The sequence below is a fragment of the Canis lupus genome, chromosome 28, assembly GCF_011100685.1.
Source record: "Canis lupus familiaris isolate Mischka breed German Shepherd chromosome 28, alternate assembly UU_Cfam_GSD_1.0, whole genome shotgun sequence".
Lineage (NCBI taxonomy): Eukaryota > Metazoa > Chordata > Mammalia > Carnivora > Canidae > Canis > Canis lupus.
The window spans coordinates 9755578-9783314 of record NC_049249.1 but is presented as its reverse complement, the minus strand read 5'-3'; the positions used below and the strand labels follow the sequence as shown (position 1 = coordinate 9783314).

The 27737-nt window shown below is 35.5% G+C and overlaps 1 protein-coding gene and 1 pseudogene across 10 annotated transcripts; both read right to left on the bottom strand.

The window, feature by feature from the left end:
• Positions 1–928: 928 nt before the first annotated feature.
• Positions 929–27737, bottom strand: ZNF518A (zinc finger protein 518A). 10 transcript variants are annotated; one of them, XM_038578371.1, is made up of 6 exons: positions 27590–27737; positions 25032–25117; positions 11355–11505; positions 8335–8384; positions 7660–7766; positions 929–7517 (listed from the first exon to the last, which is right to left on the bottom strand). In XM_038578371.1, the coding sequence occupies exon 6, from the start codon at positions 7393–7395 to the stop codon at positions 2923–2925; it is 4473 nt and encodes a 1490-aa protein (XP_038434299.1). In that variant the 5' UTR covers positions 7396–7517; positions 7660–7766; positions 8335–8384; positions 11355–11505; positions 25032–25117; positions 27590–27737; the 3' UTR covers positions 929–2922. The 10 variants fall into 10 exon arrangements, with proteins under 10 accessions (XP_038434299.1, XP_038434301.1, XP_038434300.1 ...); XM_038578373.1 differs by lacking the exon at positions 27590–27737 and adding an exon at positions 27326–27425; XM_038578372.1 differs by lacking the exon at positions 27590–27737 and adding an exon at positions 27037–27405.
• LOC119866644 lies at positions 9288–9384 on the bottom strand (annotated as a pseudogene).

Below are 27737 nucleotides of genomic sequence, written 5' to 3'. Positions count from 1 at the left end.
GGCCTACAAGGTCTAAATTATTTACTATCTTAACTTACCCTTTATTAATAAACTTCCCTGACCCCTTAACAAAATCATAATCTTTCACTTAAAAAATATATATTATCTTTCAATCTATTAAGTGCTTAGTAAGATAGAAAGGTAAACTTTTTAAAAATTCAACTATTTTTTTTTCAACTATTTTTTTAATTGAATGCCAAATAGGCCCATTTTCAATGGAGACAGACAAATAGGGAAAAATAATGAAACACATTTCTAACCAAGAAATATATTAACAATCCCAAACTACTGGATATTCATATTTTAGAGAACCATCTCTAGTTCAGTTTCAGCCAGGAGAAAAAAAAAAAAAAAAGGATGGACAGTTTTGATTCTGGATTTTCCACTCCGGCAATCTAAGGCTCCAAGCAGGTTCGCCTTCTTTAGAATAACCTAACAAATCATAAAAGGTACTAACTAGAGTACCTGGGGCATGAAGTTTTTTAAATGGCTTTTAAAACTTTAAGGCAAAAAGTATATATCACAACATTAAATATATTTTTACTGACATGGCTATTCTGAAATGTATTTTTATAATGCTGCAAACATTGGCAAGATCGCTGCTTCTCTCTTCTCTATTCACGGAAGGCAAGGGATTATAATAAACTTACCCATAACAGCAGAGCATTTTAATTTTATTGCTGTTAAGGTACTAAAGCGCATAACCCTCTCTATGACTTTCCTTATCAGCATAACTACAATAATTTTATGGTAAATGTAAACCTTCTCAAACAAAATCTCAAAATTTCACCTATGATGGGGGGGACCCACACTTTATTTTACATAGTTCCCTAGTATTTAAAGAAAAAGCTTACTTGAAATATAAATATTTCCCATTAGAATAAAATTCCCATTTGATTTTAATACAGTAAAAAAAAAAATTATTGTGTAAACACAAACTTAAGATAAATTTAATTGAAGAAAATGTTCATTACAGAAATTAACAATGCTTACCATTCTTTAAACACCATATACATTATTAATATATACTATATATTTCCAATCAACTCCATTCTTAGGCTCAATTTAAGAAACACAATTGTAACAGGTTTTATACAAAAAATACTTCACTAGTAAAGTAGACAAACTGCACAAAAAAAGTACATGTATAATGTGCATAGCAAGATAGCTTGAAGCATCTATGTATGGCTTTCTTTAAAATAAAACTTTTGGGGGACTGGGCCCATTTGGGACCTACTGTTACAGTTGACATATGTAAACTGTTTCACATCTTTTAGGCACTTGCTAACAATAGTGTTCAATCCCTGAAAAATGAATTTACCCAAAAAAAAAAATTTCTACATGTAAAATAAAACCCAAGAAAATAACATGGGTAAAGTCTTACATATTTCTTTTAAATTAAACAACCAGTTTATTAGTGCATGCACAGAACTAAATTGAAGGAAAATAAACTTTTTATGTCAAAAAATTTTCTGTGCAAAATTTACATAACAAACTGAAAGGTACAAAAATATGTACAGGTTTAAATTCTTTCTTATATACAGAAAAGAAGCCCTGAAATTTTCAATCAATGAAAATGTTTTAACACTTGTAGTAACAATGTAACAAAAATTATACAGTAATTTGTAATACAAGAACTCCATTATCCAATAATCCAACAAAATTTGATCCAAACTTACACGGTCAAGTTTTAGTTGATGATTCTGTTGTCGTCATGAAAATATCCATTTTAAAATTCTATCTGCTGGGTATATCCCCTAGGAATCTGTCCTGAAGTTTTATGCCCTGCCACTGAGTCCACTATTAATGCTTCTTCATTTCAACTGCCAACAATCAGTAAATAATCTGCTTTGGGTCATCAGTGAGACTGAAAAGGTGCTAACAAAAATGGTTTGTCCCAATGTGTACATGTTCAGACACGCATCAGTAATTAAACAGCAAAAATCTGATTTGCTTTGCTAATCCTGCTTCAAAATATTGTTCCTGTAGAGTAATTCTGAATTTTCAAGAAAAGCCATTCACTTGGAAGTGCTTCTATGTTCCACTTTATAAATGGATGGCAACTAAGATAAAAATTGGCCATTTGGTTTGGGGGACAAACAATTTAAATCAAGTAAGCATAGTTCTGTGCAAGAGAATCACTGGAGATTATCATCAAATTCAGAAAAATGTTCAAGTTCTTTAACTGGACCAAGAGAGTTTAATTCTTCTTTTGAAGCTGCCCATCTACTGCAATGCTTGACATAGCCATTTAGAAAAAGAAAATCACCTTGGGAGGGTATTCCAATCCCTGATATGGGACACAGCATAAAAGAGAAAAAGATTTACTCATCAAAAACTCTTTTCAAGCATCATGAGGTGTAACCATAGTTAAATGTACTCTCAAAGAAGCCTAATATCCTTCAAAAGAACTATACTTAGCAGATGTAAAATTAAGTTCTTTATTCAAGCTCTCTTAGTGTATCTTCACAAATGAGGAGAAACTCCTTCAGTTCCATGGTGAAAGAGCTCTCCATCTTCAAAGGAGCTACACTTATCAGATTCATAAGGCTGGTGGAAGAAGAGAGGGAATGGGGCTGTCAGCCATTACCCTCTACTAAGAGTCACTATATAACTAAGTTGGGAAAACTGTTTTATCAAAATTTTCTTTAGCCCTAACTTCCCAAGAACACATTTTTTAAAAATTAAATCAAGGTACATCTGTGCTGCAATTAGTTTCTTGCAAAACTTATGTGTGCAATGATAGCATTTTCAAATATCACACATAAAACTTTTTTAGTCTCCCATGGAAATACAGCCAACTTTCAGATGCTCAATTTTAGGTACTATATTGAAGTAGAAAATGTCTGCCTTAAGGTAACTCAACCCACTATTTTCTTCTAAGATAATTTTACTTTTCTTTTCCTTGGTAACTACAGTAAATTATTCTAATATATTCCAATCACGAGTGGCTTCCATTAAATGTCTCTGCCCATGACCAGCCCAAGCATCCTGATTGTCAAATACTCTACCACAAAACCAACAGTTAAATTTAGCTTTCAGAACATTTTCAGAGGTAGTTTTCACAATCTGATAATTGTTTTTGCTTGTCTTTTTGAGTGTTAATTTTAGCACAAATCTTTCTTTCACAGAACTAACAGGTTTCAATGTTTTATGTCTTTTGGAAAAATCATCATAAATTCTTTTTGAAGAGTTATCACAAACTGGTTTCAGTAAAGCACTGATAGTTCTTTTTGACAATGAAACCTTAAGTACACGTCCATTAAATTTAGCAATAGTTTTCATTACACTTACTACTTCTGGTGCATCTGCATCAGGATGATTCAAAACTACAACTGGTTGGTTTCTCCTAGGACATTTCACAAGCTGTTTGGAACTAAAAGGGAAAAGCCGCAAAGTTCTGACTGAATCTTTTGAAAGCCTTGGTCTGTTAAATCCAAATGATTCACGGGCATCTTCAGGTTTAGACTTTTCTTTACACTTTCTATGTAATGTTGCTTTTTTTCTTGGAGGTTCCTGGTAACTATCTCTGCACTTTCGTTTACAGTTTCTGTTCCTAGATACAAAGGCAGTTTCAGAATCTTTACTTCTTACATGAGTTTTTATTCTTGAAAATTTTTTTTTCGAAGTCTTTTCTCTATTGAAGTTTCTCTCAATTGTACAATTTGTTTTACACCTTAATACTCTGGAGTCTGAATGGTCAGTGAAACACATTGGATCCTCAGAAGATTCTGGGCATGTTGCAGTAGAAGTTATCACAATTTCATTTGCTGGCATCATATCATCTAGTAAGAAGGGTAAGGCATCTCTAGAAGATTCTGGCTCTCTCTGCTCTCCTATAGTTTGATTAGATGGTACCTTGTCTTTCTGCACTGAGGATGCAGAGGTACTTACAGACAGATTGTTAGCAGCAGTCACATTTAAAACAGGGTTAAAAATTTTCAGCAGTATTTTTTGTGGTGTTCCTTCAGGTTTCTTTGGCTGTATGTTTTGATAATACGTACTATTTTGGACTAATTTAGGCTTAAGCAGCTCAGTCTTATTTGGCATCACACACTTTAAAAAAACAGCTTGTTTGCCATCAGGCAAGAGGGTATAAAGAGGTGGTTTTGGAAAAATCTCATTCTGCTTTTTTACTGAGTCCAAGATATTCAACTTGGTGCCCTGATGCTCAGATACTGTATTAGGAGTAGGAACAGCTTTTACTGAAGAACTTGCTGATGTTTTAATGATGTAAGGGCCTTTTAATGACAAAGTATTTTCTGAGCTACTTTTCATGCTCAAACAACTGCCAATGCTGGAACAAAGTGCAGGTGTCAGACAATTACTGTTTGGTTCTACCTTCAAAAAAGGTGTTCTGCAAGACTCCTTAGTTGGAGTTCCACAAGCTTGAGCACTCTCAGTTTTGACAGTAGAAACACCTTCAAGTTTCCCATTATTAAACGTTAAAATCATCCCAGGTTTCTTGTTTAAAAGAAGAGAAGTAGGTACACCTTGTGTACTGACCAATGGAAGTGGTCTTCCTGAAACAATATGTAATCCAGGTTTGTTAGCAATGTGCAATGGTACAAAAAAGCCTTTTGGAGTTTGAACAAATATAGCCTTTTTTGGTTCTGAATTCAGAAGTGGACTCTGTCTATATAAAGAACCTAAATTTTGTGTGGTGGCGCGTAATTTATCTTTAACCAGCTGTTGTGTTATTATTGCATCTGACTGAGTCTTAAGTAATGTGCCAATACCTGAAATTCTAGGTGTCTTTTCTGAATCTCTCACATCTTGTGATATTGACAGATTTTGTTTTTCTTTTCCACTACATTTTAAATTCAGATCATTTGTAGGCACATTAATCCCTAAACTACCAGATGGAACTGGGAAGGTGCCTTGTACTTTAAAGTCTTTTGAAGATTCAACTATTTTGCCTTCTCCCTCAAGTTTCTGAAATGACTGGTCACTATGAAGTAGCAGGCCTTTATCTGGAGTGTTACTAATACTACAGTCTTGTTTTACATCAGATTTTGCTCTTAATCCATCCTGAAGTAACTGGTTTACTTCAGGTGGCAAGAATTCTGATGCCTGTTGACTCTGGAGAGAGAAAACAGATGTGATTCTAGGCATCATAGGTGACTCAACATTAGAAATGCCATCCCACTTAGATTTTTCAGTCACACTGTCTAAATTTTGATTTTCATTAGTGTATAAATTCTGTCCATCAATGTTCTGTCCTTTTTCTAAAACAGACTGTTCTTCGATTTCAGCTTGCATTTTTAAAGTTCCATCTTTAGTATTTAAAAGGCTAATAGATGCTAACATGCTATCTGGATTTGAACTCTCTTTCCTCACCAGTGATAAAACTGATTCACTTATTGGCTGCTGAACAACTGTCTTGCTTGATGAAGGTTCTTTTTGAGGGTTTTCACACATTCCTGTTCCTGAAAACCTACGACGTTTATTAGAATTATTTACTTTTGAGTAATTATGAAAGGGTAATGATCCTTGGTTGGAAGATTCAACAGGTAATTCAGAGTTGACATAATTAATGCAATAGTTATGCATATCTCCACTGTTGTATGCATTTTGCTTGGTAGTAGAGGTGACTTTATCTGGACTTTTAATGGTAGTACCTGATATCTCAGAGTGACTCTGAGTAACATAACTTCCCCATAGGTCAATATTATCCTTTGTTTCAACTTTTGTGGTCAAATTTACTGATGCTGTAACCAATTCTGATGCTGACAAAGATGACACATTTTTTTCATCATCCATTGTTTGGAGCATATTACTCATTTGAGATAGCAAAGCCATTTCTTTTTCTGACGTTACTTTCCCTGAAAGTATAGGAGATGAACATGAAAATGGAGTAGTTGCTTTCATGTAAACTGTGTCACTTAATTCAGCTGTTACTCCTGCTAAAAATCCAGTAGTGTCCAAAGTCTGGGGCTGCAAATTGGCAGTACTGTCCTTTGCAGCATCTGACTGTGAACCTGGTGAATATAAATTCTGTTTATTGGTAGGTAACAATTTTATTACAATATGTTGTTTTCCATCCACCATCTTAAAGCCCATAAAATCAGCACTGTAGTTAGCAGGAATGGTTATTCTATTATTTTTCACCATTAACACTGTAGGTCCTTGTACAGCAGTTTTCAAGAAACCTAGAGTAGAATTTGATCCCTCTTCAGCTCTATTACATTGCGCAGTGGACAGAAGAGCTGGCTTTTCTGATTCTGACTCAGCAGGTTTATCATTATTCTCACAGTGTGGTCTTTCATCCTTTCCTTCATTTAAATGCTCTTGAACAAGATGGCTCTGGTCTTCAGATTTAGCCTGTGTTTTGTTCACTTTTTTAAGCACTTGAGTGTTTTTTTCTATACTTCTGTCACTTCCATTGTTGATCTTCTTCCGTTTCCAGAATGTCTTCCTTGATGCATCTATTCTGTATCTTTTCAGTATCAGCTTAAGTCCTGAAGTCTTTGCCATCCTCTTTTCGTATTTGTCTTTTTCCAGTTTTTCTTTTGCATATAAGTGTTCTTTGTGCAAAGTTATAACATGTCTTACCAAGTGCTCTCTCCTAGTGGCACCATAGCTACAATATTGACAAGTGAAGGGAAATGTACCAGAATGAACATGAAGGTGCTTCTGAAGCTCTCCTTTGGTAAAACATACATGATGGCACTTACCACATTTATAATGGATCTCATTATGTCTATGAATGTGCTGAACAAATGTGCCAACATCCTGGGTGGAGAATCTGCACTTTTCACATTGAAAACTACCATTTACACAATGTGTGGATGCAAAATGCTTTGTCAAGTCTAATAAAGTATATACACTCTCATTGTTACAAATGTCACATTTTACTAAAGTGCTTCTATGTGTCCGTCTGTGTTGTTTAAATATCTGGAAGTCATTTGCTGAAAAACTGCACATTTCACAAGGATATGAAGGTAATTCACCACGGTGCCACATTTGAAAGTGTTTCTGCAAATCATTTGGGCTATATCGAGTGCTATCTCGGCATTTTAAACAGTTGAAATTGAGTATTTTTGCAGACATTTTTAAACCCTCTTCTTCAACTCTCTCAGACTTATGGAGCAACATGCACTCCTCTACACAGCTTACAGTCCTTACACTGATAGATTTTCTGGCAGTCTGTGGTTGACGCTGAAATAATTTTCTGTATTTGTCAACTTCATGTTTCAGAATGACTTCATTTGGAATATTTATCTTCGGCAAATCAATTTTCACATTTTTTAGTTCATAATGAAAACTACTTTGTGAAATTTTTGGCCTAGGTAGTGATCTGAAGGAATCCACTATTTCATTTTTCACATCATAATCTTTTTTAAAAGTAGTTTGTTTTTCATCAAAAAATAACTGTTTCTGTTCAGATGGCATGATTTAACCAAAAAATCCCAATTTCTTTTTTCTCTAAAAACTGGTTACTTGTAACTTAAACAGGAAAAAATACTGTGCCAAGACATCTTCAAAATACCAGAATTTTTCCCACATTAACTCACCTAAAATCAAACAAAGAATTGAATTTTCATAAGTAGTCAGTAAATTTCATATTTTAAAGTTCATTTTGACACAAAATAGGCATGTTGATCAAACATATACATAAAAGATATAAAAAAAACAAGTATTTTAAGAACAGCTTACCAAGAAGTAATAATTTGAAGTAGAAATAACACTAATCTGGAAGTCAGGAAATACAAGTTTTAATTCCGTCTCTGATCTGTGACACTGGGCAAGCTCCAACTTGTCATCTAAAGAAAACCATAATTGGATAAGCACCTTTAAGCTCTAAGGTTTTTATATTAAATTGATATTACAATATTTAAACAGGATTTTAAAAATCTTAATGATAACCATAAAAATTTAAGTTCCAATTACACACATGTCACCAATTACACCCATGTACTATTTATTAACTTCCTCATTTCCTTACCTGACCCTATGGCTATTATCTTGTGAGAAATTCAACAGGCTTCTCTCCAGATTTTCTATTTCCTTAGTGCTTCAGGGATATATATGTTTAAAATAAGTTTCATTTATCTAACAACAACAGAAGACATTATCTGCTCTTTCAAGTTATCATTACTAACTGATTAAAAAGAAAAGAAAAGGAAAGAAAAGAAAAAGAATAAAAGAAACGAAAAGGAATAGCACAGTTTGCTGGGGTACTATCAAAGCCTACGTATTACCTTTTTGGTTCCCAACCATTTGGGCTTTTTGGCTCCTGTCCCTAGAACTCAGGCAGAAGGCAGCAAGAAAAGCTCTTGGCATATGAGATTACACTCATTACTATCCACCTCCATTAATTCCAACACTTACTGGTTTGTGTTACTCTAGATAAGTCTCAATCTTTGTCTTCGTTTCTTCATCTATAAAGTGAAAAAAAAAAAACTTAATACTTTCCCAGAATTTTTCCCACATTAACTCACCTAAAATCAAACACTGAATTTTCGTAAGTATTCAGTAAATTTCATAAAGTTCATTTTGACACAAAATAGGAATGTTGATCAAACATATACATAAAAGATATAAAAAAACTTGTTAAGTATTGGAGTATCACAGGGTTGTTGTAAAGATTAAATGAGAAAACATATGAACAGTATCCCGGAAAGTGCTACATAAATGGTAGCTATCATTACTGTATGTGATTACTATGGAATGACACATTAGGAGTTAAACTGCAAAAGAATAAAAAATAGTAAAGTAGTAAGATGTGACAATACATTGCTAAGAATGGAATCTGCATACTAAAGATTCAGTAAGATATCAAAATGTATACTAGGGGAATTAGATTTTCTTACTTTTCTCATCTTAAATATATAAAATCTTAATCTCAGAGTTGTGAGTTCAAGACCCACACTGGGCAGAGATTACTTAAATAAAAACTTAAAAAATTTTTTTCAATGAATCTAAGTAACTAGAAACTTTGTTTCAGAAATCCTTTATTAAGGGAACATAATTAAAAGCTAAATTACTTTACATATTAAGAAACCCTTTTAATATTTCTCACACTTAGTAATTTTGATTGGATCTAAAAAACACATTCTTTAATAGTCTTTAAAAATATATATATATATATATATATATATATATATATATATATATATACACTAAACTGATAATGAATTCATTAGCAGGGTACCAGTTTACTGATTTTTTTTTTAGTCATGAAAAATCACAATTTCATTATTCACTGCCACACATTGTGCTCTGACTCATATCACTTCCTCGGAGTTAATCTGCCAAGGGGAGTAGGATGCTCAGGAACTGTACAAAATATGGAATGCTTCACATATTTGCATGTCATCCTTTGCAAGGGGCCATCTTCTCTGTATTGTTCCAACTTCAGTATATGTGCTGCGGAAGCACGAACTAGTTTTACATACTATTTGTAATTCAGTAAAATATTAAAACTTTTACTTAAAGTGTTTTACTATATTATTTAAAGCAAAATGTAAAAACTTTTTCTTCAAAAGTAAGAAAAACTAATAAATGTCTAGAAGAAAGTTCAATGACATCTGGTGGATACTCCACACCAACTGAGAAGATTGCCTACAGGGTGCTACATTCTCAACAGTGACAAGCATCATAATTACTGAGTGAGATTTCACCATATCAAAATCTGAGAGTGAGGTTCAAACATGTGAAACTTCTAAGCACACCTATAATGGTTCTCCATTTGGCTGAATACCATATTGTGGTCAATCTGGATTATCCATATTCAAGCCTTTTTATTATACACATGAGAGTCTGTATCATGGGTTTTATTGCAAAAGGGAAATTGCTTCTTGCAGTAATATTACACGTGTCCAAAAATATATGCATGATACTAAAATAGATTGATAATATTTCTAAATATCATTAACTCCATTTCAAAATATCTACACAATTTAAAATTTTTCTTATAACACATACCCCAGAGTCTGACAACCAGTGTAAAAGTGGAATTTGAAACAACTCAATCAAATAACACTAAAAAATGCCTATTATGAATGTGAGGCATTTTGATGCATGCTGTGGAAAGATTCAAAAACATAGTTCCCCACCCTACTGCAGTTTACAATCTGAAGGAAGAGGCAGGACATATACATTAATATATTGTTTGAGAGTTGACCATTCAGCAACCTCACCCTTCCAGGATATCAAGAATAGAAAATAATTAAGTAGGATGCATGGCAGCCAAAACAGATGTCACAAAATCCACTCATTAAAGTGTATGTCCTTTCAACACAGGCAAACCAATGTTAATGAAAGGGATCTTATTAAGAAATCCATTTAGCGTTTACTTAGGTTTGGTAACTGCTAAATAATTAATACTATCAGTATTTTTTACATTTAATGTATGTCATGTACAATACAGTATTAGGGAAGTTTGTGTATTTTAGGTAGTTTAGGGTTTGTTATTTACACTCAAATTTTAAATTTGGAAATTCTATTTTGTCTTCAACTATGTTCAACCTATAGTATGTGAAAGCAAATTATACTAGGATTGGTAGCAAATTATACTTAGGGTTGCCACCTATGGGCAAAAAATGTATTGTGTGTTGTGAATTTCTCAGATAACATAAAAAAAGGAAAGAGAGAGGCAGCCGGGTGGCTCAGTGATTTAGTGCCGCCTTCAGCCCAGGGTGTGATCCTGGAGACCCGGGATTGAGTCCCACGTCAGGCTCCCTGCATGGAGCCCGCTTCTCCCTCTGCCTGTGTCTCTGCCCCCCACCCCGCCCCCGTGTGTCTCTCATGAATAAAGAAATAAAATCTTTAAAAAAAGAAAAAAAAAGAAATTTTACTATAATTTTAATCTTCCAACCTACTAGCTAATGCTCTTTTCACTACAGTTCAATCTTTACCACCAACAAGGATTACTGATTTTAAATCTCCCATTTAAACTAGTGCCCTCTCTCTACATATTATTACCCAAGACTTGACTAACATCTCATCAAGCCTTGAAAGAATACTATTTGCAAAAAGTATGCCTAGCCCTTTCAAGTAACCTTGCCTGCATCAAGGTGGCAACTTACGCATTTGATTTCCCTCTTCTTCCAACTGCCCAATAAAACACAAGCCAAAATATGTAATAAAGTTCTACAAAATGACTAGAAACCAGAAAAACATTCCATACACATACTGCGGGGTATTAGGTAAGAAACAGTCCAGAGAGAGAAGAATGAAAATAGATGGTAAGCCAGTATCAAGCACCACTTTTAAAGAGGAATTTCACTAGAGAACATTCATTTAACTAATGATAATAATGATTATGCTGATTAATATTTAATCAGCATCTCCATGCCCTAAGTAAGAAAGTAAAGAACATAAATTGCCCACTCCCTCCCTGAACATACCTTGGGATTCGAGAAAGTGAGGACTTGAGAGGAAGATCATGTAGTACCCTTTGGGGTGATAAAAAGGTCAAGCTGAGGTATGGGACAGAGGAGAATGAATCCAGAGTTTTGAGCTGAGTCCAGGGGTCGAACTGGGAGTTGTTAGCACCAGCTGTTGGGAAAGATATAAAGAGGAAATTTTTTCTGAACAGAGGTAAGTCTTCCTATATCCATGCCTATTTTGTGTTTAATAGTTCTGTCCTTTATCCACATAAGTAAATTATCTGTAAGTTGTCAGGAAAAAAATATTAACGTCTCCCCTCCTTTTAACTAAAAAATTGAAAAAAATCTTGGTTCATTCTTTAAGAATTCATCTCAACCACCACCAATGCTATCAGAAGTTAGTAGGCAGAAACATCACGAGCTGCAGTAGCTCAACAAAGAGAAAATAAACTGAACACTAAGAGAAACCTCTCTTCATTCTCCCAGCCAGCAATGAAAAATAGTGACTACATAAAAGTTACTACTACCAGAAAAAGAGACAAGCCTAGGAGGTAAAAAAAATCAAGTAGTAATTGGCAATTTCTGTAAGAACTAAGAACATACTGCCATGAAAGAGAGAACAAAGTAGATGGGAGAGAAATAATAATTTTGAAAAGAAGAAAAAAAATAACATTTGAGTTTTGGGTTTTTTTAAAAGACCTGAATTTTCAAAATCAAAGGCTCCTCAAATGCCAGGCAAGATTATTAGTGAGAAGAGAATATAAGACTCAATGTTAAAAAAAAAAAAAAAAAAAGACAATGTTTACAACTTATCCTAGTTAAATTTTTGAGTTTATTTGTTTTTTAAAGATTTATTTATTTATTCATGACAGAGAGAAAGAGAGGTAGAGACACAGGCAGAGGGAGAAGTAGGCTCCATGCAAGGAGCCTGATGTGGGACTTGATCCCGTGACTCCAGGATCATGCCCTGAGTCAAAGGCAGATGCTCAACCACTGAGCCACCCAGGCATCCCAATTTTTGAGTTTAAAAAAGAAAAATGAAATGCTACCAAAAAAGGTAGAGGAGAGTTACCTAATAAGGTATTTGATTTTTCATCAGCACTGCCAACTTTAATCAGAAATCAATATTTTCTTTTTTAGAAATCAGTATTAATCAGACATTCTACTTACAAATCATATTAATCAGACATTTACTTACAAATCTAAATGCTAGAAGACAATGGAATAATGTTTATAGAGTGCTGAGGAAAATGGATTAACCTAAGAATTCTAAACACAAAAAAATTCATATGTGAAGAAAAAAAACACAATTTTAGATGTGCAAAGATTTAGAAAATACACTACATATATACTCTTTCTGGAATAAAGTTTCAAGTAAATATGTCAGCAAAATCAAATTTCAGTCAGAAAAAAAAGAATTTAACAAAGGAAATATATAATAGAAGAAATCTGTCAATAAAATCTATGAAATAGAAATAAAAGCAAATATTTTGTTAATACAGCTTTTTAAAAAGCAGAAAAGACTGGAAAGGAAGACACAACACAACAAATATGTAAGAGGTCTTTAAAGAAAAATTAACAACAGGCAACAGGAGACATGGCAATAGCAACAAATTTCTAGATGCTGGAAAGCAGATAAATGAGTGAACGACCTTGCAGAGCCAAGAAAATGTAATCCCAGACAGCAGGGAAAGCTAAGAACTAACCTATTTTACACTCTGAATCTTCGAAAGGCTTAGGAACTGGCAGCACCAACTAACTATGAAATGGAAAGAAGGGAGGAGAAAGCTAAAACAAAAGAGAAATTTGGAGAAATCTGCTTGAGCTCTGGTTAGATTCTAGGATTCTCTTCCCCACTCCACATGCTAGGTTACTGCTATTTCCCCACCACAGCAGATGCCTGCAGGTTTATTCTCTGCAGAATGTACACAGAGTCTCTTAAACAGGGGATACCAGACACAGTTGAGAGTGGGTACCATATCCAAAGCAAGAGGATTAAATGACCATATATGGATGAGACACAAACTCCAAACCAGGCTCCCTTTTCCCCTTTCTACACTGGCTCCTAGGCTAAAATAGTGGTACTAAAAATATGTTCTGCCAACAGTCCATGAAACATTTGTCACCAGTCCACGACAACATATACATGGAAACTGAGAGTAAGCATTCACAAACTACTACTGCAACTTTACAGAGTTAAGTTTCTATCTGTTGACTCTAACAATAAAAATGTGGACTTGTATTTTGTATGCCTTCATTTTCAAAATTTCATTTTCTAGTAATAGAGGCACTATGATATACTAATGATACAATCTTTATGGTTTGCTATATATACTTACTTACATTTAATATAACTTCATATTGTTATAATTACATACATAACTGCACACATATTTTTATAATACACCAGATAATGTAAATCTATACATGACTGAGAACAAAGTATATAACTTCTGATTCACTTCTAGAAATGTATCCTAAAGGTAATGATCATGTTCACTGAAGCACTGTCTACAAAATCACAAAATCAAAAATGATAAAATGCCCACCAATAAATAATGGTTATTTTCATTCAACAAAATATTATTCAATTTTAAAAACAATATTGTAAGCCTACATTTATTAATAGGAAGATACCCAAGATGCATTCAATGAAAAAAATATCAAATATTGATAGGTGTATCAAGAATAGATGGATAAGCAAACAAACACATGGACCCACACAAACTCATAGTAAAAAGTCAAGAATATACACATAAAAATGTTTATAGTGATTACTGGTCATCCTAAAGTCAATGTTTCTTAAAATGTCCTTGGACCATTACGGCCTTCACGTTGGCAAACTTCCTTATCACAGCACAGTAAATAGCTTACATTTGGATGTAACAAAAATGACCTCTTTGCCTCTAGACCTCAGTTACGATACTTTATCAAAAAATGGCATGAAGCCATGAAAATTTTGAAATTCTCAAACAAAGCAAGTGAATTCTATGGTAAACCAACTGAGTTTTTTCTGAACAAACTTAAAATAGTAAAACTGATGCCAGCACAAAGTTGAGGAATGGTAATGCTAAAGAGGAAATCAAAACAAAATAGGTATCATTCAACATTGTACTATTCACATCAGTACAGATACCCAACCACACCTCTAGGGAAAAGACTATACAACAGCCATAAGATTATTGTCAAACATAATACTAAGAGAATAAAAAGTTATCTATGTCACTCATGGTATATAAATTCATGATACTGAGAAGTAATTTTTTTGCTTAGTTTATTTGTGAGCCATGAGGTTACTTTAAATAAAGGAAGTTGGCACCACCAGAGTAACAGTTATGCATGCAGTGTTATTACACAAAGACAAAGCTGTATGTATTTTATATAGAAAACAAATGGCATTCAACTAATATGCCTCCTAATCTTGGTACATCCTTAAAAGAAAAAAATTTTTTAAAAAAACTAAAACTTTAAAAACTAGAGTAAAAAGTGTAACACTGACCTAAATTTGACTATCATTTTTCTATACAAGTATCCCTGCTTTATGAAAGTTCATTTTTCAAAAGTTCACACTATACCACTTCACTTACAAGACCTACATTAGTTTTGCTAACTAAAAGAAACCCAAAGAGGATTTGTTTTTAGAAAAAAAAAACTGAAGAGTAAAAACAATGTTCAGCCCTTGTTTTGCAGTGCTGTTATAGAGACAGCACGCAGTCCAAGCCTTGAGAGCAGCATTGCCAAGCTCCTCTCCCAGAAAATACAATTCAGATATGTCAGCATCAAGAGGCCATAGCTTTGGACAGTGTCTATGGGTATCTGTGATTTATTTCAATTATTTTATGCCTCTATCAGCAAGATGTGCCCCTAGGAAATCAGAAAAGCCTAAGAATAAACTTATTTTGGGGTGTCTGAGAACACTCAAAATTTTTTCACATAAATTAATGGTAACTGCTTCTTTGCTTTGTATCATTTCAACTTACAAAAGGTTTCATAAGAATGTTCTGTTTTCAGACAGTGGGAAAGCTTTATATTATACAAAGAAATGAACAGCAAGGATAATGCTGAACTATTTTTACATCAGTTAAGCATATTATTCTTCAATAAAGTGTTAATTTTCATCTGACAAAATTTTATTGAGAATTTTCTTTTTTGATGCTATCTTTAATAGTTTTTACATTGGCATTATGGAGAATATATAAAATGAATTGGAGTAATTTTTACCATTTCACCTCCTCTGGAAGAGTTCAGTAAACATGAGAATTGCCTACTCCTTAAAATTACATGACTACACCAAAAATACCCTATATGCCTGAGACCTCTTTGGATTTTAGGCCTTACAAATCTTTGCAAGCTCTTCTGCAGTTTTTTGGCTCTTAGGGGTTTCTACTGCTTGAGTCACTTTTCACAATTTATATTTTCCCTGAAAATAACCAATTGCCTTCACATCGTCTAAGAATATTCCCATAGACCTCACTTTTAACAATCTATCCTACAGAAATAAATGCACAACATATGTATCTGTCACTTAAATGTCTATGAGTAGAAGAATGATTAAGTAAATTATAGAACATCCATCCACATGAAAATATTATAAATAAAAAGGCTTATGTATGAAATTGACTCAGATTTCATTGTGGATTTTTTTTCGTTTTTAAAAAGAGAAGTTACAGATGAAGGCATGTAATACATTTTTTTAAAAAGATGTTATTTATTCATGAGAGATACAGAGAGAGAGAGAGAGAGAGAGAGATAGACAGGCACAGGCAGAGGAGAAGCAGGCCCCATTCCATGCAGGGAGCCTGAAGTAGGACTCGATCCCGGGTCTCCAGGACCACACCCTGGGCCGAAGGTGGCGCTAAACCGCTGAGCCACTCGGGCTGCCCCAGTACATTTTTAAATTAGGAGGGAAATCCTCATTTTCACGTCAGGAGCAAAAATACTTTGAGGGTATATTTGTATAAGCTAGACAAATCTACAGAAAGATACCTCACAAACTACAGACACCAGGTTAATCTTCTTAGGAAATGATAGCATGGTGGACCAAAAGATAGATGTACCCAAAAGGCGGGGAGAGAATCCTCAACTCTCCTGAGTACTACTGTGAGTGAAGCAGAGGGCAATGTTACTACCACAAGTCTTTACTGAGGCTTGTATCTATTCCTGCTCTTGAATTCTAGGAAATTTTATATCCTTAAAATAATTCCTCCTTTTCAGCTTACCCTGACTTAAACTAGTTTAAGCTAGTTCTATTACTTGTCACCAAAGACCCTTAAGACTTTAAGTTGATAGATCAATGCTGTGCATTTAATTCACAGAAAGGTAGGTTTTGTGATGATCTTTTAAAGAGGAGTAGACTTATACTTGCAAAAGAGGAGCAAAGGCTATCTAGACCAGAAAAAAGGAGTAACACTGGAAGAAAAGCATTTTTCTCCCATGGCACTGTGAAATCTAGATCACAGGGAAAATGTATAATGGAGAGGTTAAGTGAGAACAGACTACAGAGGACAGATTTGAACTTGAATTGAAAGGTAACCAAGAGCCATGGCTAGTTCATGAGCAGAGAGAAGTTACAAAAGCAGTATTTTAGAAATATTATTAGAATGGTATTAGAAAGCAAGATATATTGCAGAGTATAAAAATAGAAGTCAGAAAATTAGGGGACTAAGTGACAATCCAAATAAAAAGTGAGGAACCAGAGAACTGGCAATGTTAGCATAGGTTTGGAATTATATACAGAAATTTTAAAAAGATGATTCCCAAAGTAAAATGTCAAGGATAAGGAACATCTGAATAGAGTAAATCAAAAAGCACTATTCCTAGGGCTGCCTGGGTAGCTCAATCCATTAAGCAGCTGCCTTCAGCTCAGGTCATGATCCTACAGTCCTGGGATTGAGCCCCGCAGAGCCCAACATTGGGATCCCTGCTCAGCAGGGAGTCTGCGTCTCCATCTGCCCCTCCCCTTGCTTGTGTGTGCTCATTCTCTCTCTCTCTCTCTCTCTCTCACTCACTTTCTAAAATAAATAAAATCTTTAAAAAAAAAAGTACCATTAAATAGACTTTTATTTGCTTTCTACAACAGATTAAAAAGCAAAGGCATTCTATAGTTTTAGCTTTACTGATATGACATAAAAAGAATCTATATGCTCTTTATTACATTCTAGTTGCTTTAACATTAAACAAAGAACTAAAAACTCTGATTTTAGCTTCCTTTCATTTGTAACACAGCATGTAGCTCTGTAACCTAACCTGTCACATTACACAGATACAAAAACTGGTATAATTAGTCATTATTTTGTATACTATTTCATTCCTTGAGTTACTAAATTCTTTTCTACATAGATAACTGAATTCAAAATAGTCAAATGAATATATAACTAGAAATAAAACAAAAGAAGCTTGCAAGAACTTACCGGAAAAAAAATGTAAGGCTCTGTCTAAAAGGGATCTAGAAGAAAAGTACAAAAAAACTTAAAACTTATTTTAAAAGCAGAACCCTATAGTACCTTCAAAATAATAATCTTTTCATGACTTGAAACACATATTCTGGGCTTACTTTTTTTGTAGCTGTTTTAAGTTTTCAAAAAATTTACCTGTAGGGCTAGTACCTGTCACATTTTAAGTAAGTGAAGAATAACTTTGTAGAATTTATAGAATAAAAAAATATATATAACATATATAATAAAAGGCAGCTCCCTCCAAATCGTGGTCTCATAAGCACTTAAAACACAGAAAGGAGAAATAAAGAGTTAAATTTGCTAATGCAATTAAGTACAGATCTAGAAAGGTTCAAACTAATTACACTCAGGTAGGCTAGTGACACTGGTATACAATTATGAGGGAGTCCAAAATGAAAAGTTAAAACATAGCAACAGTTTTGGTTCAGGTAATCTTTCTTATTTTTTTTAATCTTTCTTATTATGACACAGTGACTGCATATATAATGTACAGCACCCCAAATCTAAGATGCTTTCTGCTCCCCTACACATATATCTTTATTTATCTTTGTTCACCTTGTTTCCTTTCACCAGGCTTGTCATCCCCTTCTATCTTCATTCAGTACTGGTCAAACTTCCTTTCCAATTCTATCTCCTATAGGGACACGAAACCCTCCGTAATATACACTAATCTCTCCCTTCTCTAAATATCCATTTAAAGTAGAGCAATTGTTCACCGCTTCATTACACGGCTTTATAGTTATATCATTTATTTTTAAGTTTTACCTCCCAGGGTAATTCATAATCTTCTTAAACGTAAGTTCTATTTTATATTTATCCCTCAAAAAAATCAAAATGATTTGGTACACAGGGTCCTAATACACTCTTGATTCATTTATTTGCAACCCAAATATCTGACTTCCTATGATTTTAAATTACTTTATGGCAAATGCTACAAATCATGTAAACTTTTTTGCTGCAATGGAATTTGACTTAAGACATGTGTGCGCGGGATCTCTGGGTGGTGCAGCGGTTTGGCGCCTGCCTTTGGTCCAGGGCGCGATCCTGGAGACCCGGGATCGAATCCCACGTCGGGCTCCCGGTGCATGGAGCCTGCTTCTCCCTCTGCCTGTGTCTCTGCCTCTCTCTCTCTCTCTGTGTGACTATCATAAATAAATAAAAAATTAAAAAAAAAGAAAAGACATGTGTGTGCACACACATGCTCTCTCACATGGTCAGAAATGACATTTTCAATGTGCAGAAATTGGAAGAAAAATCAGAAGTAATCTATCCAAAGTGAAACCAAGACCACTGAATTTAGTATGGGAAGGAGAAAGATTATTTCATCTTGTCCCTTTCTTTAAAAAAAATTTTTTTTTTTTTTTATTCATTTGACACAGAGAGACAGAGAGGGAGAGAGTGAGCACAAGCAGGGGGAGTGGGAGAGGGAGAAGCAGGCTTCCCACTGAGCAGAGCCCATGGAGGGCTCAATCCCAGGACCCTGGGATCATGACCTGGACCAAAGGCAGATGCATTAACTGGCTGAACTACCCAAGTGCCCCTTTCTCATGCCTTTCTTCTTTTGTCATTCTGCTGTGGCAGTGATGTAGGAGATTAGGCAGATTTTACTTAAAATTTTGGAACACATGATGTGTGGGGGGGGGAATCAAAGGATTTATGGCTGCTTAATTGGGGTAACATGCATCAACATGTAACCCATTTACCCCCAGCTTTCCAAAATAATATAAACTATTCAATTTTTCTCTGTCTCTATAAAGCACCTGTTTCTATGACAGAAACAAATTCTATTTCCCAGGATTCCTCACCTTAGTAATATAGCACCACAATCCATCCAGTTACTCATCCCAGAAATCAAGGAATCATCCTGCATCTTCTTTCCCTTACTCCCATGCTAATCCATAAGCAAGACCTGTCAATTTTATCTCCAAAATACATCTTTAATTCTTCTCTCCATATCCACTGTCATCATCTCAGTCCACTGTCATCTATAATTTGGGTTAAAATAACTTTCTAACTGGTATTCATGCTTCTCTCTTGCTCGCCGCCTTCCTCTGAACCCATTCTCCACAGGAGCAAATGTGATCTTAATATAAAATAGACCACAATGCTCTCTGCTTTAAAATCTGCAGTAGCTTCCCAAAGCATTTAAAATAAAATTTATTCTATACCAACGCTTATAAGGAGCAGTGACATCTGGTACTGTACCTCTTTCTTAAACTTCACCTCATACCATTCTCATCTGTAAATATACTCCAGCAAGGTACCATAGATGGTTTCTCAGTTCCTCAAATACACCTTTCTTATCTCAGGCCTTTGCTCCTGCTGTTCCCTGCTTGAACTGTTCTTTCTCCTATTCTTCAAATAGCTAGATCTTTCTCATCTTCTAGGTCTCAGCTCAAATATCACCTCAGAAAAGCCTTCCCCAACCTATAAAGCATCACTTCTCAAACAGAAAAAAAGTATTCTTTACCTAAACCCCTTGTATGTCTTTTCTCTAACACTTTAGCCATATTTTATGTATTTGCCAATTTATTTTCTGTCTCTACCACTGGAATAAAAGCTGCATAAACATAAGGAACACATCTGTCTTGTCTTTTGCTATATCACCAGCATCTGGCATAGTGCTGGGCATGAAGGTAGCACCAAATCTGTGCTAGTCTTTGTTCTAAGCATTGAGAATACAGCAATGAATAAAAAAGACAAAATTCCCTCCCTTCATGGACATAACACTCTGGCAGCTATTTAGATAACAAAGTAAGTCAATTATTTAATATACTCCAATGTCACAAGTGCTGCGGAGAAAAATAAAGCAGAGAAAAATAGGCAGAACTAGGAGAGTTGCAATTTTAAATGTGAAGTCAGGTAGACCTCATTTGAAAGTCTTATTTGAGCCAAGATCTTAAGAAGTGGAGGCAGAAAGCATTCCAAGAAAACAAATAGTTAAGTGCTAACACGCTGAGTGTGGAGTGTGCCTAACATGTTCAGAGAATAGCAAGAAGAAGGTCAATATGACTGCAACAGCAAACCCCATAGGGAAAGTAGTAGGAGATGAGGTCAAAGAAGTAATGGAACTGAAACAAGGCCTGAGGGACACCAAAAGGACTTTGGTTTTACTATAAAGGAGATGGGAAGCAACTGCAGCATTTGGGGTAGAGACGTAACATAAACATATTTTTTAGAGATCACTTTGGCTGCAATGTTAAGAACAGACTACCTGGGAAGGAGTTAAGAGTCTAGAGATAATTACACTATGACTGCCAGGTGTGAGATGATGGAGACGTGAAACAATGGTGGAGACAATGAAGCATGGTTAGACCATGACTATGTTGTGACAACAGAGCCAAAGGATGTGCTGGCAGATGAGGTTTGGTCTGTGAAGAGAAAGAGTATGTCAAGGATTAACTCTAAAAGTTCTAACCTTAGCAACTGAAGAAATGATTTGCTATTTATTAATATAGAAAGAGTCTGTGGTAACAGTAAGTATAGAAAGTACATCATGAGTTCAGTTTTCGCCATATAGAATTTGAGATATCTAGTTGACATGTGAATGTCATATAGAATGACATATATTCTATATGAATATAGAATACAGTGATCTAGGTGAAAGGTAAAATTCTGGAAGTCATTGGTGTATGGTGTGTGTATATGTATTTACCTACACAGAACTGAAATCACCAAGGGGTAAGTACACAAAGAGAAATGTCCAAGGCCTAAGCCTTGAGATACTACAATATTTAGAGTAAAAAGAAGAGAAAAAACAAGCTAGTAAGAATGAAAGGAATGTCTAGTGAGGTAAGTTAGGAGAGTGGTGTCCTGAAAGCAAAGAAAATGTTCCCAGGATCAGGGACTGATCAACTGTGCCAAGCAAGATGAGGACTGAGAACTGACCATGGACTTAATGTCAATACCACCAGTGACACTGATTAGAACAGTTTCAGTGGGGTTATACAGTAGAAGGGCTGACTAGCATGGATTTAGGTGGAAATGGGAAGAGAAGTAGAGATGTAGTACAGACAACTTCTTTAAGGAATTTTACTACAAAAGACCAAGAAAGGAATTAGAGTTATTTTCTTGTTTTGTTTGCTTTCTTAAACTGGGGGAAATTAGTGTGATTGCACACAAAAATGGAAAAATTGATGATGAGGGAGAAAAAAACAAAGAGATAACAGCAGCAATGCCTTTCACTAGGTGAGAAGGGGTGGGATCTAGTTAACAAGTGGAAGAGGTGAACTTAGAAAATAATAAAGATAAAAAAAAAAAAAAAGAAAATAATAAAGATAATTAAACTATAGTTATTAGAGAGGAGGATAATGGGAAGATGAGAAGCTGTGGAATGAAATGCCTCATTAAGTCTATGATGAGGTAGTCTACAGCCAACAGCCTGTGGGTCAAATGTAGCCTGTTGCCCTTTTTTGGTAAATTAAGTTTCATTCTCTTGAGTTGAGGATCAGCTAACTGGTTATTGAAGAAAGGAGGTTAAGTAAACAATAACATTCAATGAAAGATTAACCTATACCATCATTCCTACTGTCTATAGCTCAAAACAAATATTATGCAAGTAATCAAACATTAATTTCAGACTGTTTTTATCAACTTGGAGTTACAGATCTTAAATTCATAAGGGCCAAATATCCACCAGAACATTTTCTGCTGCAATCTAATTCAAATTAATTTATATACAAACTTTTGGCCCATGGGCCTGGGAAGGACATCACGGTAGCATATAGAATCAAAAGAAAACAATAGATACCTCTTACCATGGTCCCTGTAACTGAAACTGAAATGCTATCTCCACCAATCTCCCATTTCTATATGGCTTCACTTTCTCCTTCTACAGATGAGGTTCTCATACATGTGGGAAAGAATGTCACTAACACCCTACCGGATTAATAACTTTTGAGAAAAGGGAGCATCCATCCCTAGCATTCATACATCAATTTCAAAAAAGGATTCTAATGGGCTCTGCTTGATTAACAGGCAATCACTGTTGCAATAGGGATAACTAGGCTTGGGTTATAAGACTATATGATTGGCCTACTAACCATTCACAATAGGGGAGAGATGGCTCCCCAAACGAAGAGACATTGAGTTGACAAAATTAACATACAGCTGACCCTTGAACAACCCAGCTTTGAAACATGCAGGTCGGGACGCCTGGGTGGCTAGCAGTCAGGCGTTTGCCTTTGGCTCAGGGCATGATCCCGGAGTCCCAGGACTGAGTCCCGCATCGGGCTCCCTGCATGGAGCCTGCTTCTCCCTCTGCCTGTTTCTCTGCCCACCCCCCCCCACTCCGTTTCTCTCATGAATAAATAAATAAAATCTTTAAAAACAAAAACATGAAGGTCATCTTATACACTGATTTTTTGGATACAGTACTGTAAATGTATTTTTTCCTCTTTATGATTTTAATAACATTTTCTCCTTCTAGATTATTATCATTAGTTTTAAGAATACAGTATCTAACACATATAACATACAAAATAAGTTAATCAACTATTCATGCTATCAGTGAGGCTTCCACTCAACAGGTTTATGGTAGTTAAGTTTTAGGAGAGTCAAAAGAATAGATGCAGATTTTCAATTGTGTGGGGGGTCAGTGTCCCTAACCCCTGCATTGTTCAAAGTCAACAAATACATATATATTTTTTTCTATCAGCTCTTTTAACAACGCAATTTTAATTAGGAATTGGTGATGATTCTACCACATATTGAAATTATCTGACTTTCCATGAAGCCTCTATTTTTCAGCTATTACCATTTCTTGAAATAAAACCCACATGAGATCTACTTAATTATCCTAAGCTTCAAGTCCTGCAACTTCATTCTGATAGTCTGATACCTGTTTCATGCAGTCATACCAATCATGATTTTAAAATTTAGTCAGACTTTGCTCACAATTTTTCAAGATGGAATAATCCAAATCATTTTAGTCAGTCATCATATAGCGGCCTCTTGTCTACTTCATTACATTTGAAATTTTCATTCTTCATCATACTACTTTTTCTGAGAATTTGGATCAAACACAGTAAAGAGTATTCTTAGTATTCAGCATTTACTTTATTCAGAAACAACACAGTACCCATGTGAACCTAATTCAGTAAGAGGGCAAACAAATGTTATAAAGGGAGAAATTACATATATAAATGAACATAAATAATTACCCAGTATCTAAGCCTTGTTGCTCTCTACTCATTGTAGTTGTCAGACATTAACTTCTAATAAAATAAAAACATTCCTGCCTTTGTATAAAATGGCCCTAAAAAGGCGGCCATCTACCAGTAAAACTCATGGCAAAATCATAACCATTTATGATTACTAAAGTAATAATTTAAGTCGGCATAGTCTCCTTAAACTATTTTAGTAGTACTATATATAATCTTATTTCTAATTTAGGGTTATATTTATGAGAATACTCATTGTATTTGGTGAGAGGAATTATATAATACTGTGGTATCCCAGTACCTATCCAAAACAAATAGTAAGAGATACTTGTGTTTCAAGGGTAGATAAACCATGTTTTTGTACAAGGGTATAATATTTTCCACTGGATTTGCAAAGCTTTCCTTATAATACCATGGATTTGATGGCAGATTATTTTTTCCCACTTTTTGTTCACACTAAGATATTCAGATGATTGTCTTCAGGAAACCAATCATAATGCCACAATGATTCTTAAGTACCTTTTCTGACTCATAATGTAGATGCCATTAATCATGATATAAATATGTATGTTTTTCTTTAGCTGCATTACTTTGCACTTCCTAGAGCAAAACACAAACACTCTTCTGGTCATTTATATACAACTTCAAAACACCTCCCCACCATATGTAACTCCATGGTTCATTACCCAGAAGTCCTTACTGCTGTCTTTATGTTTAGAAGAATATAGTTAAAATTATCTTTAAATCGCTAAATGTTCACTTGACGGGATGAGCACTGGGTGTTATTCTGTATGTTGGCAAATTGAACACCAATAAAAAATAAATTTATTATTAAAAAAAGAAGAAAAAGAAAAAAAATAAATCGCTAAATGTTAAATAATAAATTATAAAACCAAAAAGACCTTTTTTGCTCACATTAAAAGAAAACCTGTAAATATTTTATTTAGGCCACAAATAACACTATAACTTATGCAAACTTATGTATGTATAACTATTCTACTTTATTTTGTCCCATATCAAAACATATTAATTTACTGCTTAATAGACTACATGCTATAATACTTCAATCTTTACCATACCTCCTTCTTCAAGGAACAAAAGGCACGTGATTTAATGCTTAGACAAAGCCACAATCAGGAACAGCGATCAAAAGAAGAGACGATATCTGGAAATGAAGACCAAAATTTTAAAACTGACTACAAAACCTGTTAGTAAAATGTTTTTTTATACTTGATTTAAATATGCTTCATATTCAACTTATGTGTATAAATTTAACAGGAAAAAGAAAACCTCTCTTCACGTAAGCAAATAACCCATCATTGTACTCCATGTCATAAATTTATAAAAATCCCAAAACTCAAAGCTTTTAGACTCAATCCAATTCACTTTTTTTATTACAAGACCAGAAAAATGGATCTTGCCAAAATCACAAACCTAGAACAATCTAGTTCCGATTCCAACCCAGACATCCTACTACCACAATACTACCTCTTATACTCGTACTTTCTAACACCCATGAAAATTGCTCACCATGTGAAGCCAATACCCCATAAAGAACTGAAACATTCATAGTCTACACACCTGGGATTAGATAATCAATAAAAATTTCAACTTCATCACAATTCTTCTGCTTATAGTGCTTTACCACAAAACTTTTGGTAAAGTCCCTGAAGAAAACTGAGCAAGATTTAAGTGTTTTATCATCCCCCTCCCCCCCAAAAATTGGATTAAATGATCTAAAGCAAACAATGCTTCAATAAGAACAATTCCAAACAGAAAAGTAAACAATAAAAGTACCTTAAAGGAGATGTCTAAAGTATATTCTAAAGTCAAATTGTATATTTACGCTAAAATATATCCTCTGGAATACTTCAAGATACAAAAACTTGGGACCACACATACTATCATGAAATTATGAAAGAACAGGACAGGATTTGAAGTGTGATAACAATATTTAAAAAAAAAAAAACCCTCAACCACTTAAAAGCTCATACATTATCAATGCACATAGTAGGTATTCATTGTATTGTTTTCCTTTTACTCTTCCGTAAATCCAAATATAACCTCTTGAATAGTTACTTATCGTTACTTTCTAATAAGGAAAAATTTGGATGTGCAAAACAAGTCAGATACCTGCATTTTATCCCTACCTCTCCTTTTGTAACAATTTTCTAATACGGGGGCTCATCTTATTTGAGAACTTTAACAAAAATCAACGTGGTCTACTATGCTTAACACCTTCATGAAACGCTGACGCCCTGAAAATGTTAACACAATGCAATCGTCTTTCATTATATCAAATATAGCTTTGCTAAAAGATAATCCATTTCCACGGATTTGCAGTTAAAACTTTGAGAAATGTCAGGGTATTTCACTGAACCAATTTAAATGGCTTCTATCTGTTCAACCTGAGAATACTAACTTTTAGTTACAATCAGATCAGATCCCTTGCTGCATTAAAAAAAAAAAAAAAAAAAAAAGCCACAGTAAACTAGGCCTAACACACAGTCACTCAAGTTACTGAAAATTCCTACCCTGATGTACAGTTTGGTGTCTTGTTTCACCATTGTCACAACCACACAAAGTTCTGCATTCTTATGAATTCCTTAAATACTGACTAATTTTCCCGGTGCTTTTTTAGACTTTTGATATCCAAACATGCTCAATGAATGTTTCTGGCTAAAACAGCTCACAAACACTAAACGCCCCCCAATTTACACCTAAAAAGAAAACTGAACCTCAACTTTCAGATTCTGCACCTTAAAGCTACCCTATCCGTTCTGTTGGCCTACTCCAAGAGTTACAACATTTTACCTTACAGTCACCCTATTATCTTTTCCATGACCAGATCCACCGAGGAAGAGACTGTCTATTTGACAATGAGAACACCATGTTAGGAAGAGACTCAAAATGGACCCTACAAGTGAGAAAGCCAAGTTACAAAGAAAAATCCATCTGCCACTGGGTGTGGTTGGGGTCTGCAAGAAGGGCGCCTCTGGCCAACTCTGGAGGAGGGGGCGCGCGCCCGAGAGCTGAGCGTATCTGCAAGAAAAGACCTCCAATGACCAGAGAGACTGGACCCACAGTGGGGACGCCGTCGAGTCGGGCTGCCGTGGGAATGCGAATCTACAGCTCGAGGGGTGCGGTCGCAGCAGTACCCATGCTGTCTCCACCGGCCCCGGAACGCGCCGAGCGGGTGCTTCGAGCGCCGCGCGCCCCGCTCCGTCCCAAACACCGCGCCCGATCCGCCCCTTCCTCCGGGGCTCGGCTCCCCTCGGGCGCGCGGAGGCACACTGTCGCCGCGCGCCCGCGCCAGCCCCTAGGCTGTGGGAGAATGTCGAGTTCAAAGAGGCCGAGCGTGGTGCAAACCCACGTAAGAAGCGGAAGGTTCGCTCTAGCAGCCTGCAGGACCGCCGAGGAAAAGCGCCGACTTCTCGAGAAAAACTTTGCGGCAAGTTAGGCGGAAGCACTGAATAGCCGGGACTATTTAGCAGGCGCTTCCTATCACCAGAGGCGGGTCCCGGAGTCGGTTCAGGGGACCCGGTCGCCCCCGCAAACTCGCATCTTGCCCCCTCACTGGCCGTTTAGAAGTCCCGGCATCCTAACAGCTCCGGGCAGCCGCGCACATAGGGAGTACCTGTCGTGGTGCCCATTGCCTGCGAGTCCCTGATGGCGGCCATTACGCTTCCATCCGGGTATTGCCGAAAAGCCGACCGCGGCGCTACCGGGAGCGCACGCTGCGGCGGAGGGATCCGCGGGCTGTACCTGAGGCGGGCGGAAGAGGA

Bases quoted from the DNA above. Each gene is read 5' to 3' on its own strand.
- ZNF518A (XM_038578371.1), bottom strand. From the start codon at position 7,395: ATGCCATCTGAACAGAAACAGTTATTTTTTGATGAAAAACAAACTACT.